At 39.4% G+C, this 14725-nt stretch overlaps 1 protein-coding gene across 4 annotated transcripts in view; it reads left to right on the top strand.

The window, feature by feature from the left end:
* ENPP1 (ectonucleotide pyrophosphatase/phosphodiesterase 1) overlaps window positions 1-14725 on the top strand; it is a 61640-nt gene that overhangs the window by 17189 nt on the left and 29726 nt on the right. For all 4 annotated transcript variants that reach the window (XM_074819080.1, XM_074819081.1, XM_074819082.1 and 1 more), the window contains 6 exons: window positions 966-1038; window positions 2725-2841; window positions 6261-6386; window positions 6552-6612; window positions 11604-11701; window positions 14510-14589. In XM_074819080.1, the coding sequence (XP_074675181.1) occupies window positions 966-1038; window positions 2725-2841; window positions 6261-6386; window positions 6552-6612; window positions 11604-11701; window positions 14510-14589 (555 nt within the window). The remainder of the gene's footprint in view (window positions 1-965; window positions 1039-2724; window positions 2842-6260; window positions 6387-6551; window positions 6613-11603; window positions 11702-14509; window positions 14590-14725) is intronic.

Here is a 14725-nt window from a genome sequence, read left to right as displayed (position 1 = left end):
ATTTTTCCTCAGAAAACAATGACTGGAAAGGTGACATGTACATTCTCTCATACCTCCCCAAATACTTCTGAAATAAGAAAGTATTACAATGCCTTCTCTTTCAGGACTTGTGGCAAACTACCATGTTACATTCTACACTTGAATAGAATAGCCATCATAAGCGCATTGCTGGCTTTCCCAGATTCTTTAGTTACTGTATATATGTTGATAATATATACACTTTTCCTAAAGAGTTTATGGACCAAATCCAGTACTTAATGAGATCAAGAGGAATCTTTCCCTGTATTTGTGTAGGCATTAGATCTTGCCCTAAAATGCTGGACAAGGACAATATGGTTCTTGTTTGGTAACTTCAATGCATTCAGAATCCAAAATAAACATGGCCATAGCTTCTGGTCAGTGTAAGACACTGGTCAGTCTAATACGACATCCCACAGTTGCTTACCATGGTATGGACCAACATGTAGTATGAACTGGATACTAGGAAGCGGGAAAAGGTTTTTTCTGCCTAAGAAAATTATAGGTATCACTTAAGAGCCATGACTACTGTTTGTAGTCTGTGGTCAATGGCAAAACGTCACTTCACCTTCTTAGAACAACCTAGGAGGAAGGAAAGGGAACAACAAACGTTTTTTTATAAAACTGATAGAAGTGTAACCATAAACATCTTAATTTTTTGTTCGTGAGAGAGATATATATCATCATGTCTACATTAAATAACTTGATAAGAAATGAAGTATACAGGCCCAGTCTTGAGAATATTCATGGTCATGCACCAGTAATTAATTGCAAACAACATAACTACTAGTGTGAGTGAAACTGCTCATGAAAGCAGTGAAATCAGCCTCCCAATCTGCATGTTTATCAATTTCAGTACAATTGTATAGCATTATAGAGAAAATGAGGGCTTTCAAAACCATTCAGTGGTCACTTAAGGTTACTTTCTTTTTCTTCCTGTCCCACAGGTACTCTGTGTCTGCATGTTAACGACAATCCTAGGATGTATATTTGGCCTGAAGCCTAGCTGTTCAAAAGATGGTAACTAATATGCCTTTTATTTAGTAATATTTCAAAGCAATTCCTCTTTATTTCCTTTTTTTCCTTTTTGTAAATTAATTTTGATATTATCAGAATGCCACCCTTTCTTCCTGCAGGAGGAGGATTGGATGCATTGCTTGAAGCAGTTTCAGTTAGAGGGAAATGAAAATACCGGGAAATAAACCTCAGGTGTACTTAGTACTTGTGTGTACTCACTTGAGAGGTAAACTGATCCTGGCACTCAGTGCCTGGTCTGGCAGCTTCCATGTATCACAGCTGTCACTGTGGTGATGTCACATGGCTGGCTTTTCTCAGTTCGCTATTAAAAAAAAAAAAAAAAACAAACCCAAAACCAACAAACCAACAATTTCTATTTCATGTTGTCCTGGAACATTTGTTTTTCATCTTTTCCAGTCAATTATGGGGAAAAAAGTTATTTTTGTACTGGTTAGAATTGTAGTCTGAAAACATTCCTTGTGGAATTCCTCTGGCTGTTTTCTGTCCTGAAAAATATGTGGTTTTTTTCAATGGTGAAGTTTCTTCAGGTAGAATGTTACAAAAGATATTTTAAGAAATCAAGCTTCACTTTGCAATTATTCTAGATAGTTGCTCCCAAAGCTGATCTGTTAAACAAACAGTCCTACAATGATTTTTAACTAAAATTTGGTTTATCAGTTTCCCTCTAGAATCTGTTTTTTTCTCATTTTATTACAGCTTTGCAATATTGGCTTATTATTATCTCATTTTCCTACTATCACACACCTCAAGATTCTTAAGAAAAGGAGCCAAATGAAGGATTTACCTCATTCCATTCTGGTGATTGCACAGGATGAAGCAGACTGACCAACTACTTAAATGTTGTTAATGCTTCACATCACCAGTTTCTTTTTTTTTCCCAGGCAACCCAGTCTAGTGGAAGAATGATATGCCTTTTTTTACATTAAAACTGAACAAAAATTAAACCAGTGAGCAGTACACTCAAGTTTGTATCTCCTGTGTCTGGTTTGGAACAGCCCTTCCTGTGTCTTGAGATAGTACCTTAACCGTGGTACAGCGGGATGTGGAACTGGGGCCTCTTCAGTTCCCCTGACTTGTATGAAGACTGTCATTCAAACTGGGCATGAGCATGGGAAAGTTGCGAGCATAGCCAATGCAAGTCTAGATTTTAATTCAGTCTAGATTTTAATTAATGTTTAATTATTTATAGAAAGTGGAACATTGTCAGACGTGAAAATGAAGATCAGTGTTCTCTGGAAAAGCATTTCACTGTTTAGGGCACCCTTACTGAAAACCTAGGTTCAGATTTCCTCTGATAGACATCTTCCATAGTCTGAATGACTGTACTTGTATCTTCTGGTGATACAGAAAGGCAGGGACCGTCACAACTAGAATCATAGTCTTTTGTTTTACTTGTTTCTGCCAATAATGAAACACCATGTTCTTGTTAAAACAGAACAGAACCCTTTGTTCCATATGATGAAAAATTATTTTTATTCAGTAAGAGGAAATAAACATTTAGTTGGATCAAGACTTTCCTTTTCCTTTGGCTGTCATTGTTTTTGCAACCATCCTGTAAGTTGTGAAATGACCAACTGTGTCATTGTACACGTTGACCTTATTAATTTCTTCTGCATGCCGACTGATTTGAGATCAGCCACTGACATCTAACACTATCCAATATTACAGTGAAAACCTGCAAAGGTCGTTGCTTTGAAAGGACCTTTGGAAGTTGCCGTTGTGATAGAGATTGTGTCAAGCTTGGAAACTGCTGCTTAGATTACCGGGAAACATGTATACAACCAGGTAAGAATGGAAAAAAGCTGTGGGGGCAAACTCTCTTATTCTGCAATGTGGGACAGCTCTGTGTATGTGAGTACTGTTATAGTCAGGTGGCTGTGACCCTAACTTCTTTCAGATGGGCTGTGAGTGCAAAGGGGAGCTGCTGAACAACAGGGTGGTTCTGATGCCAGTGGTCTCCCCCTCTTTGTGCTCCCTCCGTTGCAACCATGAGTGGAGTTGCAGTGGTTATGGCGGTACTGGGGACTCCTGTGGAAACATCAGGGCTCTGGTGCAGCTGCTGTTGTACACAAACAAAGCTTGTATTTCACCCAGCTGTACTACATAAGAGCTGACAGAACCAGCAGGCTGGCTTTTCCATAGCTCCTGTGGGGAGAGAGGCTGCAAGAGACTGTGCTGCTGCCCTCCCCCTAGGAAAGAGAAGGAACAACTGCAACTTGAGGTCTCAGTCAGCCTTTTGTTCTCTGTCCGGGGGTGAGAGAACAGTGACCTGCATTGTCCCTGCTGTCAGGGACAACTCCTACATTCTCAGAGCCAGGAATAGGAATGCATTCTGCATATTGTATCTTTCTGTCATCACCTGCGTGAAAAAGGGGAAGGACAGAGCAGCTCTGTGAAAGCTGCCATCTTTCCTTACCCAGCTACTTGGGCCCTCTGCCTTGTTACTTCCCAGCTTCAGTGTGAAGCAAGGGTCATGTACGGGCCGTTGGGACAAGGCAGGATGATAGAACAGATTGCACTGGTGGAAAATGATTGCGAAGTGAGAAGCAGTTCTCATGATTTGTTAGAAAGCAAAGGTCAGGTAGGCAAAGGTATCATGGAGAAATTTTACAGGGAAAGATGTTAGTGCGGGTAGTAATAATAAGGACAGAACTTGACTGTTTTCTCTGATTTAGTTTTGCCTTAATACTTCACATGCAGCGTTCTATTCAGTTAACTATTTTTCTTCTCACTCCTCCTTATGAAGTTTGGTAACTTCGATGCATTCAGAATCCAAAATAAACATGGCCTCCTCTCAAAATAAACTTCTCTTTACTCTTACAAGTCCTCTTGTATTTGTAAAATCTATCAATGTAGTCTCACCCTGAAATTAAAAATTCCAATGTTGACTTTTAAAACCAAATTATTAAACTGAGCTCAGATCCCTGCTTCAATTGACTGTTATTGAAAGGTCCTCTAAAATGCATAGAGCTTTTTGCTTACAGAATAAGCATTCTCCTGGCAAAACTGGCTGCTCATGGCTTGGATGGGCACATGCTTCGTGGGGTAAAAAACTGGCTGGATGGCTGGGCCCAAAGAGTTGTGGTGAATGGAGTTAAATCCAGTTGGTGACTGGTCATGAATGGTGTCCCCCAGGCCTCGGTTTTGGGGCCACTCCTGTTTAACATCTTTATTGATGACCTAGATGAGGGGATCGAGTGCACCCTCAGTAAGTTTGCAGATGACACCAAGTTGGGTGGGAGTGTTGATCTGCTCGAGGGTAGGGAGGCTCTGCAGAGAGATCTGGACAGGCTGGAGCGATGGGCTAAGGCCAGCTGTAGGAGTTTCAATAAGGCCAAATGCCGGGTGCTGCACTTGGGCCACAACAACCCCCATCAGCTCTACAGGCTTGGGGAGGAGTGGCTGGAGAGCTGCCAGTCAGAGAGGGACCTGGGGGTGTTGATTGACAGTGGGCTGAACATGAGCCAGCAGTGTGCCCAGGTGGCCAAGAAGGCTAATGGTATCCTGGCTCGCATCAGAAATAGCGTGGCTATCAGGGACAGGGAGGTGATCTTGCCCCTGTACTTGGCACTGGTGAGGCTGCACCTCTATTCCTGTGTTCAGTTTTGGGCTCCTCACTACAAAAAGGACGTTGAATTACTTGAGCGTGTCCAGAGAAGGGCAATGCAGCTGGTGAAGGGTCTGGAGCACAGGTCTTATGAGGAGTGGCTGAGGGAACTGGGGTTGTTTAGTCTGGAGAAGAGGAGGCTGAGGGGAGACCTCGTCTCCCTCTGCCACTACCTGAAAGTGGTTGCAGGGAGATGGGGATGAGTCTCTTTAACCAAGTAACAAGCGATAGGACTAGAGGGAATGACCTCAAGTTGCGCCAGGGAAGGTTTAGACTGGATATTAGGAAGCATTTCTTTACAGAACGGGTTGTTAGGCATTGGAATGGTCTGCCCAGGGAGGTGGTGGAGTCCCCATCCCTGGAGGTGTTTAAGAGTCTGGTTGACATAGCGCTGAGCATATGGTGTAGTTGGGAACTGTCAATGTTAGGTTAATGGTTGGACTAGATGATCTTCAAGGTCTTTTTCAACCTAGATGATTCTGTGAATAGTTGCATGGGATTTACTCTCCAATTTGTTTCATTGCATCACTCTCCCTCAGTTTCAAGAATTCTTTAAAAACAAACTGGAGAGCCTGTCTTTACACAAGAATTAGAATTCATTGCTTGGTGTTGTTTTTTTTAATTAATTAGCCTTAGCATCAGTGAAGAATCAAATTCTTATTTCCAAATAGTATCATGTAACTAGAACCATAATAGATTCTTCTATCTCTCACAGAAGTAAAGATCTACTGACACTGGTGGAGTTACTGAATTTCAGTATTCCTGAAAGTGAGATTAATGTCCCGAGAATGCTTTTAGGGATTTCTAATTGCTAGTCATGTGTGAAGATCACTGACTGTCCTCTACTCAAATATTTAGATTTGGCTTCCATGACTCTGTTAAGACCTTCACTTAAGTATTCACTCAGTTGGTAATCCTCATTGACTTGTGTTTACAACTGATATCAAAATTATAATCTTCAAATGATATGATGTATTAGAATATTCTGTTCAGAAAAATCAATATGATTCAGGACAAAAAGTCTCTACTAAAAACAGCAATGAAGCTGAAGTCAGTAGGTCTCCCTGTGAGCTTACGTATGTAGTCTCAAATAGTGGCAGAGTGATTCCTATGCCAAAGAGGTGCAGAAAGAAGCTGGATTGCCTGATGGTGACTGATAAAATCCATTATGACTTCAATGTGAGTCAGAGTTACTGCTGCTCAGTGTTTTCTAGGCATTCCAAATTCAGACTCAGGTTTTGGGGTTTCTCTGGAGTAGTTGTTTGGGAGCTTCTTTATAGTTTGCATTTACCATATTAAACCCACAGAAATTTTCATATTTAAGGAGGTCTGTAAAAAAGATTCTTTCTGATCTGTGATATTTGTAGCCATATGCTACACAATTGTATTCAGCTGGCTATGCACTTCGATTATTTAGCCGTGGGTGTTTCTGTTTCCCAAAGTGCCAAAGCTTGCAGTATTATGCATGCATGAGATGCCTCAGGACTGTTTTTCAGTGAGTACACATTTGAGACAGAACTTAACACTCAGTTTCTTAATTCTGCACTGCCACAGGTATTAATCATTGTGCTGTCCTTCTCTTTCATCTGTTTTTTAGCCTATATATGGACCTGCGATAAATTCAGGTGTGGAGAGAAGAGGAGACCAGAATATCATTGTTCCTGTTCAGATGACTGTGTGGAAAATAAAGATTGCTGTGTCAATTATCATGCTGTTTGTAAAGGTAAATATCCTCAACAAGTCCCTACAGTCTCTCTTATATGTACCCATATTTGTCTGAAAGGAGCAAGGTCATCACTTTAAAAACATTCGGTAAAATGAAAAAAACTTGCATTTATCAACAAGAATGTACTGTCTTAAAAAATAAATTGCACTCATTTGTTTTAAGGAGAGGCAAGCTGGGTTGAAGAAGAGTGTGAGGACATTACTGAACCTCAGTGTCCGAAAGGGTGAGGATATTGTATATTTGCATAGCTCTGCTCTTTGCTTGCGTTTCATTTTTGAGATTATTTTCCCTACTGTGCCTTCCTGGGACCTGCTTGCCTTCCTTATCCACAGTAAGAGCAGCTGCCAGACAGAGAAGGATGCCTGTTCAGCCAGCATTTGATAGTGCTTACTAACAGATCAGGTTGCTTCATCCCAGCAGCACTCCTGTGTCGCAGCACTTGCTTGACTTGCAAGACACGCCTGTTCCTGAATCCCACTGTCTCTCACAGATGTGTGTGCTCTGGGCAGCTCTGCCTTGTGCCAGCCTCATTATTGTCCTACATGTGCTGCAATGCCTGCTGTCCTAAATATTTCGGGACTCATCCAGCAATGTCAGGCTCCTGAGACTGCCTCTCTCCCTGGTCACCTCTAAAGACCTTTCCAATTCCTTGCCTGTGCTAGCCCCAGAGCTGCAAAATGTGGGCAGATCACTGTCCCAGTTTGACCAGCTGTGGCCAGCATTATTTGCAAGCTGTCTGAACTACTTTTAAAAAAGGTGTAAAATGCCATGGGATCTTTGTATTCTCTGGCTCAGCTCCACACTGGGCCCACTCCTGCAAGTTATGTATACACTGGGTGAGGAATGACTCATGTAGTCTATGGCATCAGCAGTCGGGCTCCAATAGTACAGCAGGGTTCCCAGCCAGGAAAAAAGTCTGCATTTCTTGTACTGTTTTTGCTGTGGCATCTGCAAATTAACTTTAAAGCTAAAGTTGACTGCAAACTATGATTTTTATGTGTAAGTTATTAATAGAAGTGACTTAAACATTCTTGATTGAAAAGTGTTCCACTGGAAAATAGTTTGTAGATGTTGTTGTGGGGATGAGTTTAATTCAGTTATGTTCTTGTCTGAAAAGTGATGAAATCAAAATTGTTCTCGTTTTGATGATTTTGAAATTATGGTCTGCTGGGGATATTTCTAGTAAAGTATAAATACTTTGTTCTTATGTCGTGTTTTTTTTTACTTATGTTAAGATATTTAAATTGTGCTATACTTAGTCATTGGAATTATAATACTGTCAAACAAAATATATTTCCTTTTTTGGAATATTTTTATACCAAATGAGTACTTTTCATTCTGATTCAGAGCAATAACAAACACCGACACTTCAGAACCTGCATCAAGACATAAAGTGGAGCTTCTGTCTGGCTTGGAGTCCAAGTCCCTGATAAGCCCCCACATAGGAGAGTGATAGCCAGGTGGTTCTGGAAGCTGTTGTCATTGTCTCCTGTTCTGAGGTTGGGGCCATTCAGGACTGGGTGCTGGGAACTGACTTTAGGGTGCTGATTTATCTAATGCAAGATTAGGACGTGTTACTCCCAAGGGGTGGATAAACAAGGAAGAGGCTTGTGCAGATCCACAGTCAAAGTTAATGGTGTAAATGCTGTAGGGCAACTCCTGTTGGTTAACTTGTTTTTAGGGTTTTTGTTCATTATTTCTGTTCAGCACATGAAAGGGATACATAGTTACTCTGTTAAAATTGTTTTAATCCTGACAAAACTAGAAATATTGCAGTAAAACCCAGCCCAGGAAAGAGTGATGTGTGGTCGAAGTTGAATCAAATAGTGTTGACTGAAGGCACATCTCAGACTATTAGCACACAAGCCTCTCCCAAAACTAACAACTCTGTAAACAATCCACTTCTTCCTTTTATTAGGGTAGTCAGGAGTGCAGGTGACTTCAGCTCAATGCACATTTTGAGGCCTCAGGATATCAATTCTGATTCTGTGCATATTAATACAGCATGTTTTGTGGGTTCAAATTGCTGGTTTTATTCTATCTTGGTTTTAGCTGGGTTTGTTCTTGTGGTGCCAAGTAAACAAAAGACAGTGCAGTGTTCAATGAGGTGCTTAATCTGAGAAATCCCACTGATTGAGACTGATCAAATACTTACAATTAAGTACACACCTAAGTCTTTTCAAGACTAGGTTTGATGTTATTTAATAGGATTATAAAGTTAATGGGCTATAAGATTTCAAGAGCAATCTAGTCCTTCCCACTGTTCTAGGAGTGAAATAATACTCTGAGAATTCAAACCTACTTAAGCAGTTTATCCTAGTACTTAGCTAGATGCTTTTCCTGATGTTTTAGTATTTTTTGCTGTACTTTAAGCCTGTTACTATTTGTTCTGTCTTCATTGAGCTGGAAGAGAAGCTGATTCCTTTCCTCTTTGCAGATCTTTCCTGTATATTTGAAGATTGTTACTATGCCTCCTCTTCAGGCTTTATGTACATTTAGTGGAAAAGCTTTACTTCCTATGCTTTATGGCTGTATGTAGGCAGTGGGGGTGAGGGGGGGAGGGGAGGGATAGGAAGTTTTCTGTGTAGTATGTTTAACCTTTCAGTGGGACTTTCTTTTTTTTCAGTTTCTTCTATTTTTTTCTTTTAATTGTGGTCCAACTTGCCTGTGGTGAAGCAGGTCGGCTTGGCAGTGTGGTCCACAGTTTTGGGCTCTTGATCATCCAGACTGGTGATCCTGCTAGACCACAGCAAGCCTGTGTTGCCTTCATTATGTTTCCATAGAAGCCAGTTTTTATAGGAGGGGATAATTACCACTGCATTTCCTTCAGTTTGGAGTCGGGATGTGACTGTGGTATATGTATTTATCCAAGAGCTGTGAAACACCCTTGTCGTACTGTTTGGACACAGCCAGCGTGAATCACTGGCAGGTCCAAAGCTTGAGCCTCTTAGGCTTGCTTGCTCATAGTAGCACATTTTTGAAGGAGCAAGTGTAACCTTGACTGCTGACAGGAAAAAGCTATGGAAATTGCTGATATATATCAGAGCTAAGCGCAGGTCAGTTTAGGGATTTTACTGGAGCTGTTCCAAAGGGAGTGCAGTTTAACATGGTCTGTCATGCTTTGCTTCCTTGAGCAGAGGGCAGATCACTAACTATAAGATCTTCAGCATGTGTAGAGTATACGAGAAGTAAAATGGCCAATCTCCCTAGTTGTGGCAATGGTCTATTTTGCCAAGTTTAATTTTACATGTGCGAGGGGGTCAGTAGCTGGATTTGCAGACAACCAAAACATGTACTTAACAGTTGGTTTACTTATAAATGCCAAACCAGAAACAGTTGCGTAAAGTCCCTTTCTAAGGAGTTGTTTTAAATTTGGTTTGGTTTTGGTGTTTTCTTTTTTTTAAAGTTAGACTTGTTGGTAAGTGATATTGAACGGTCTTTGCCTCAAAGTTGTGTGGTTGCAGGAAACTTTGCAGTGAAGATTTTTAGACCTCTGCATTGGAGGGAATCAATTAGTTGGGGCGGGGGGGGGGAGTGGAGAATGTATTTGAGAAAATTGCAGAGATCAGAATCTGTGGTGCAAAAAATACTTGTAATATGGACAAAGGTAGTACATGAAGTTTCCCTACTCTGTTCTGCCAAAGGACTTTAGTCTTGGTCTGAGGATCATTCATTTCTTGTTCCCAACTCACTACCCCTGCTAAGATTTTCAAAAGATGGTATTAAATATACCATATAAATAAAAAACAGGCTACAAACACACATCTCTCAAATACATCTCAATGTTTTATTCTGTCTGGGGTGTAGGGTAGGCTGTGTAATGGTTCTGACTAATGAAATCCTTTTGGCTGAACTGTTGTCCAAATTGTTAATTAAAGTTTTCTTAGGATAGACATGTTTTGGTTGCCTGATTAATCTTCAGTTTAATGTGGTCACGTTTGTTTGACTGAAATAAGGCTTATAAATGTTTCACTTGTAAATGACTGTTTGGATTTTTTTGTGGGGTACCTCACTAAAGAAATTGTTAACGCTTTATAAATAATATTTGTCTTCTGTCTTTTATTTTTGGAACCTAAAGTGCAACAAAGTTTTAAAAAAATATTTTTGGTTTACAATTTGTAAACATAAAAAGGAAAAATGGACTTGCATTTGGCATGTAAAATATACTAAATTCTTTTATACAAATCTGTATTTTCAGTGATTGTTGCTGCACTGCAGTGATCTGTTTTCAGTCTCACATGTCCTCATAACTATAGGTCAAACATAGGATATTTTTTCTTCAAGGAAGAAGTTACTGATGACTATTCCCATCTGTGATGCAGTGTTTTAAGTACTTACAGTGGAGGAAAGTTGTTTGAACAGGGCTGAAGCTGGGAACAAGTCAAGGCTGGAAAATATAAGTCCTGTGGAGACTGGAAGGGGAGAATTTATTTTTTGCTAGTTCCAGTGAAATCTGTTTCTGAATTTATCTGTCAAGTTCCAGACAGAAATAGAGTTACAGTGTTCCAATCATAGGGCCACATTTTTCAGTTTGGAGATTGGCAGTACTTCTGGTACAGTAACCAAGTTCTTCTTAGTTCAATAATCTTTATAAGGTGAAAGGAAAAATGTGTGTTATAGTTGTTGATTTAACATATCCTGTACATTAGACTTACTTACAGTTTTGTGCGCTGTTTATGTAAAAAGATAAATTCCTTCTTTTTCAGCTAGATTACAAGTTGTTCAGGAGCAAAGTGTATAAAGGAGAGCCATGGCTTCATACTACCTTTTCTCTTTCCCTGCTCTTACCTCAGTCAGGGTGGGAGGCAAGTTGTGGAGGGGATGAGTGTTGCTCCAGTGGGACTGATTTCAAGATAAGGAGTACCAAACCCACCAGACAGGTTACATGAGCATCTTGGTTTGTTCCTTATTAAATGGATGTTTGCGAAATCAGGCCTTGTCATGATTTCCCTGAGCATGCCCTGCCGTGGTCCTCGGCCTCTTCTGGCAGGGTCGCCCTGCTACGCCAGCCTGTGAGCAGAGGAACCAGGTGCTGGTCTGCTCAGCACTGTGCCAGCCTGCAAACCTTCCTGCTTAGGAAGACTGACTTTCTTTGCCTGACTTGTAGTACCATAATGAACATCTCCACGATTTGGGGGAAACTTTCTTGAAATAAGTGTTAGGAAATTATTTCTCAGAGTCTGTCTTGTAATACTTTACTTTCTGTTTGTTCAGATTTACCAAGTCTCCGGTGTTACTGTTTTCATTGGATGGCTTCAGAGCAGAATATTTGCAGACTTGGGGTGGACTTCTACCTGTTATTAGCAAATTACGTGAGTAGTTTCTTTGTCTAAGCAGTATCATGCTGTCTTATCTGAAAAATCCATAGATGCAGCTATGTTTACTCTTTAGAATCCTCATTCTTCTTCCATGGAAATTGAAGTTGTTGCCCTAAACAGCTGTGCACAGAGAACTTGAGGTGTGGGAGGGCATGAGGAAAGGGCACTTTAGATTTTCAGTGAAACCTTAAAAACTATTAAGTAGCCCTTGCTATATTTAGGAACTGGATGCTTTTTGCTGTGAGCTCACTTTATTTCTTCAAAATAAAAGCAGACCTCTTTTACTGTGTATTGCCTGTTGTCTTGTATTTAGGTAGAATGGCTTTTGAAAATGGAAAGCAAGGTGGAAAGCATTTGATTATATTTGAAAAAGAAGATAGAGAAAGAAGAGTTTAGGAACAGATGATACAGAAGGGCTGGTAGAAATGTGCTGAACCTGAGAAAATCTTAATTTAACAAATACTTTCAGAAAAAATGAGAGCCTCATAAGTACATATTTTTTTCCCCTAGCTTTTATAGTGTCTAAGTAACTCTAGTTACTTTTCCTGTCTCTATTTTGGTTGTGGTCTGTAAAGCACTGATGGCGTTTCTTGTCTGAAAAATATGCCAATCTTCTTGTCATTCATAAATTACTACCTGGGGTGGCTGGCTTCAGTTTAACTAAAAATAAATCAGTAAAAATACTTGCTTTTCTGTACAGTGGTTGTTACAACTTGATCTGTTCCAGAGGATAACAATTCACAGATGTATCTGAGGTTTTAGCTTTTTTTTTTCTTGTTCCATGTTAGAATAAAACGGGGCATTTCAAACAATTTCATTAGATGCAGTTATAAAAAATTTCAGCTGAAGAAGACTTCTTGGGCATTGCAAAGAAAGACTGGCTATTACAAGTGATTATAGCTCTGGCTCAGATACAAGATAACAGTGCCACAAAGCATGTGTAGGACTTCCAGGCTGCTAAATCCACTTCCACGTGTCAAGTTTCTTCATTCTTTGGTCTGGATAGGCTACAGTGCAACTTTTCTTGTTGACTTCTATAATAAATTTGTATTTCTCTTTCCCCTGAACCCATAATAAATTCTCACCACGAAGAAATACAAATATCTTAGTATCTTCATCAAAGTCACTTTGCTTCTCCAGAACCATGGAGTTTTTGATGGTCAAAAACTACATTTGTAAAGAATTCTAAAACCAGAATGTCTAACAATACATGTTTTAGACACAATAAAATAAGGAGCAGTCTGGGGGCAAAAATAATATTTCTGCATTATGTCTACAGTTCTACATTATTCTGGAGCATTTTTTGGTAATCTGATGGAAGACTTTTATGATACAATATGCTACACGATCTTCAGCTTTATCATTACAAACCCTTGCTTTCTAGACTTCTTTCCCTCATAGTAAAATGGTGGGTGAAAAGCTCACCTAAAGCAAATTTTCTTCAGTAAGAGAAAAATAGTCTCATGAATAAAAATTGGTGTCACTGGAGTGTATATCACATGACACTGAGGGCCTGTGACTTCAGCTCTCCATGTGCTTCATGTCCCATGTGTCTAGACACTGAAAATGATGGAAGCCGTCATATTGTAAAGACAAACATCTCTGAGTGTGTAAATACTGCTACAGTGTTTTACAGTGCAGGAAAGGGTAATGAAATCTGTTCCTCTGTAGTAGACAAGTAACAATAATGGATAAATTACTTGACTATTGATGAAAAATTGTATTGAACCTTTTGAAGTTCATAGTTTTCCTTTTACAGGGCTAGTAAATGTTCAAAAAGAGACGCAGTTTATGAATGACAGCATTTACAAAGCAGTAAACAGCTATTCACGTTAAGTAACTTGCTGGACTGCCCAGTCCTTTATTAAATTAGATCCATGCTAAATCCCTGGATTTTCCTTTTTAAAACACTTGATGACAAGTGAAACATCCTGTTAGATAAAAATATTCCCATTATCTAGTCCTGTTAATTCAGCCGTGTCTACAATGAAATTCTGATGTCTCCTTAGAGAACCTCTAAGACAGTATCGTGATTTCACTTTTAGCAAGTCTTATTATACGCTCACTCTCTGCTACCTGCTGAAAGGTGGACAATTTTACATGGAGCTGAGGGTTTTCAGTGAACCCAGGCATAGCCATAATGTGTGTGTATGTATACTTCTATGCTGTGATACCATAATTTTTAAATAAGTTCTCCTTTTGTCTTAAATTGTCTTTAACTAAGGCAGCAAGCCAAAAAAGAAGGGTAATGCCTATGGAAAACCCCAGCAAAACCCTCTAGGATTTTGGACAAAACAGTAGTTTATAAGTGTATTTTTCTCTTACTTTAAAAACAACCAAAAAACCCTCAATGTCCCAGCCAAAAACCCCCCAATATTGGAAAACAGATTTGGAAATGGTTGAAATGCATCAAGTGTGTTACAGTAGCAAAAAGGGTACAAGTGATGATTTGCTACCATAGAATGCAAATACAGAAGAGAATGTCTAAGTAATTTAGGATTTTTTTTTTCTGACTTGTCTTCTTTTTATCTCAGTTAGCTCAAATTGATTATTTCAGCTGAGATCTAATCCAAAGCCCCAATCTAATGAGTTCAAAGTGCTTTGATGCAACACCTTTTATGTTATCAAACTTTTCATTTCTATTTTACTTGTATTATATATAATGATCCAGAAGGACAGTGAAGACAGCCCAGTCTGTCTTATTTTCCTTTTTTTTTTTAATAGGTATACATTTTTATGAGAGAAACTTCCAAGGGTTTTTATTTCTGTAATTTTGCTGATTTTCTTTCTTCCTCCCTCTAGAGAAATGTGGAACATACACTTCCAGTATGAGACCAGTGTATCCTTCAAAAACCTTTCCCAATCATTACTCCATCGTCACAGTAAGAATTCCTGTATATTATATGTTTCCACTACTGAAGAGACTCTTCATTATCAAGTTGTCTCCAAGGGAATCATGTATTTCTTTGACGGATTATTAAAATAATAAGATTTCCCTTCAGAATATGAAAATGTGTA

The sequence above is a fragment of the Strix aluco genome, chromosome 3, assembly GCF_031877795.1.
Source record: "Strix aluco isolate bStrAlu1 chromosome 3, bStrAlu1.hap1, whole genome shotgun sequence".
In the NCBI taxonomy this organism is placed as follows: domain Eukaryota; kingdom Metazoa; phylum Chordata; class Aves; order Strigiformes; family Strigidae; genus Strix; species Strix aluco.
Note: the sequence above shows the minus strand (reverse complement) of the source record. Positions and strands in the feature narration are given on the sequence as shown.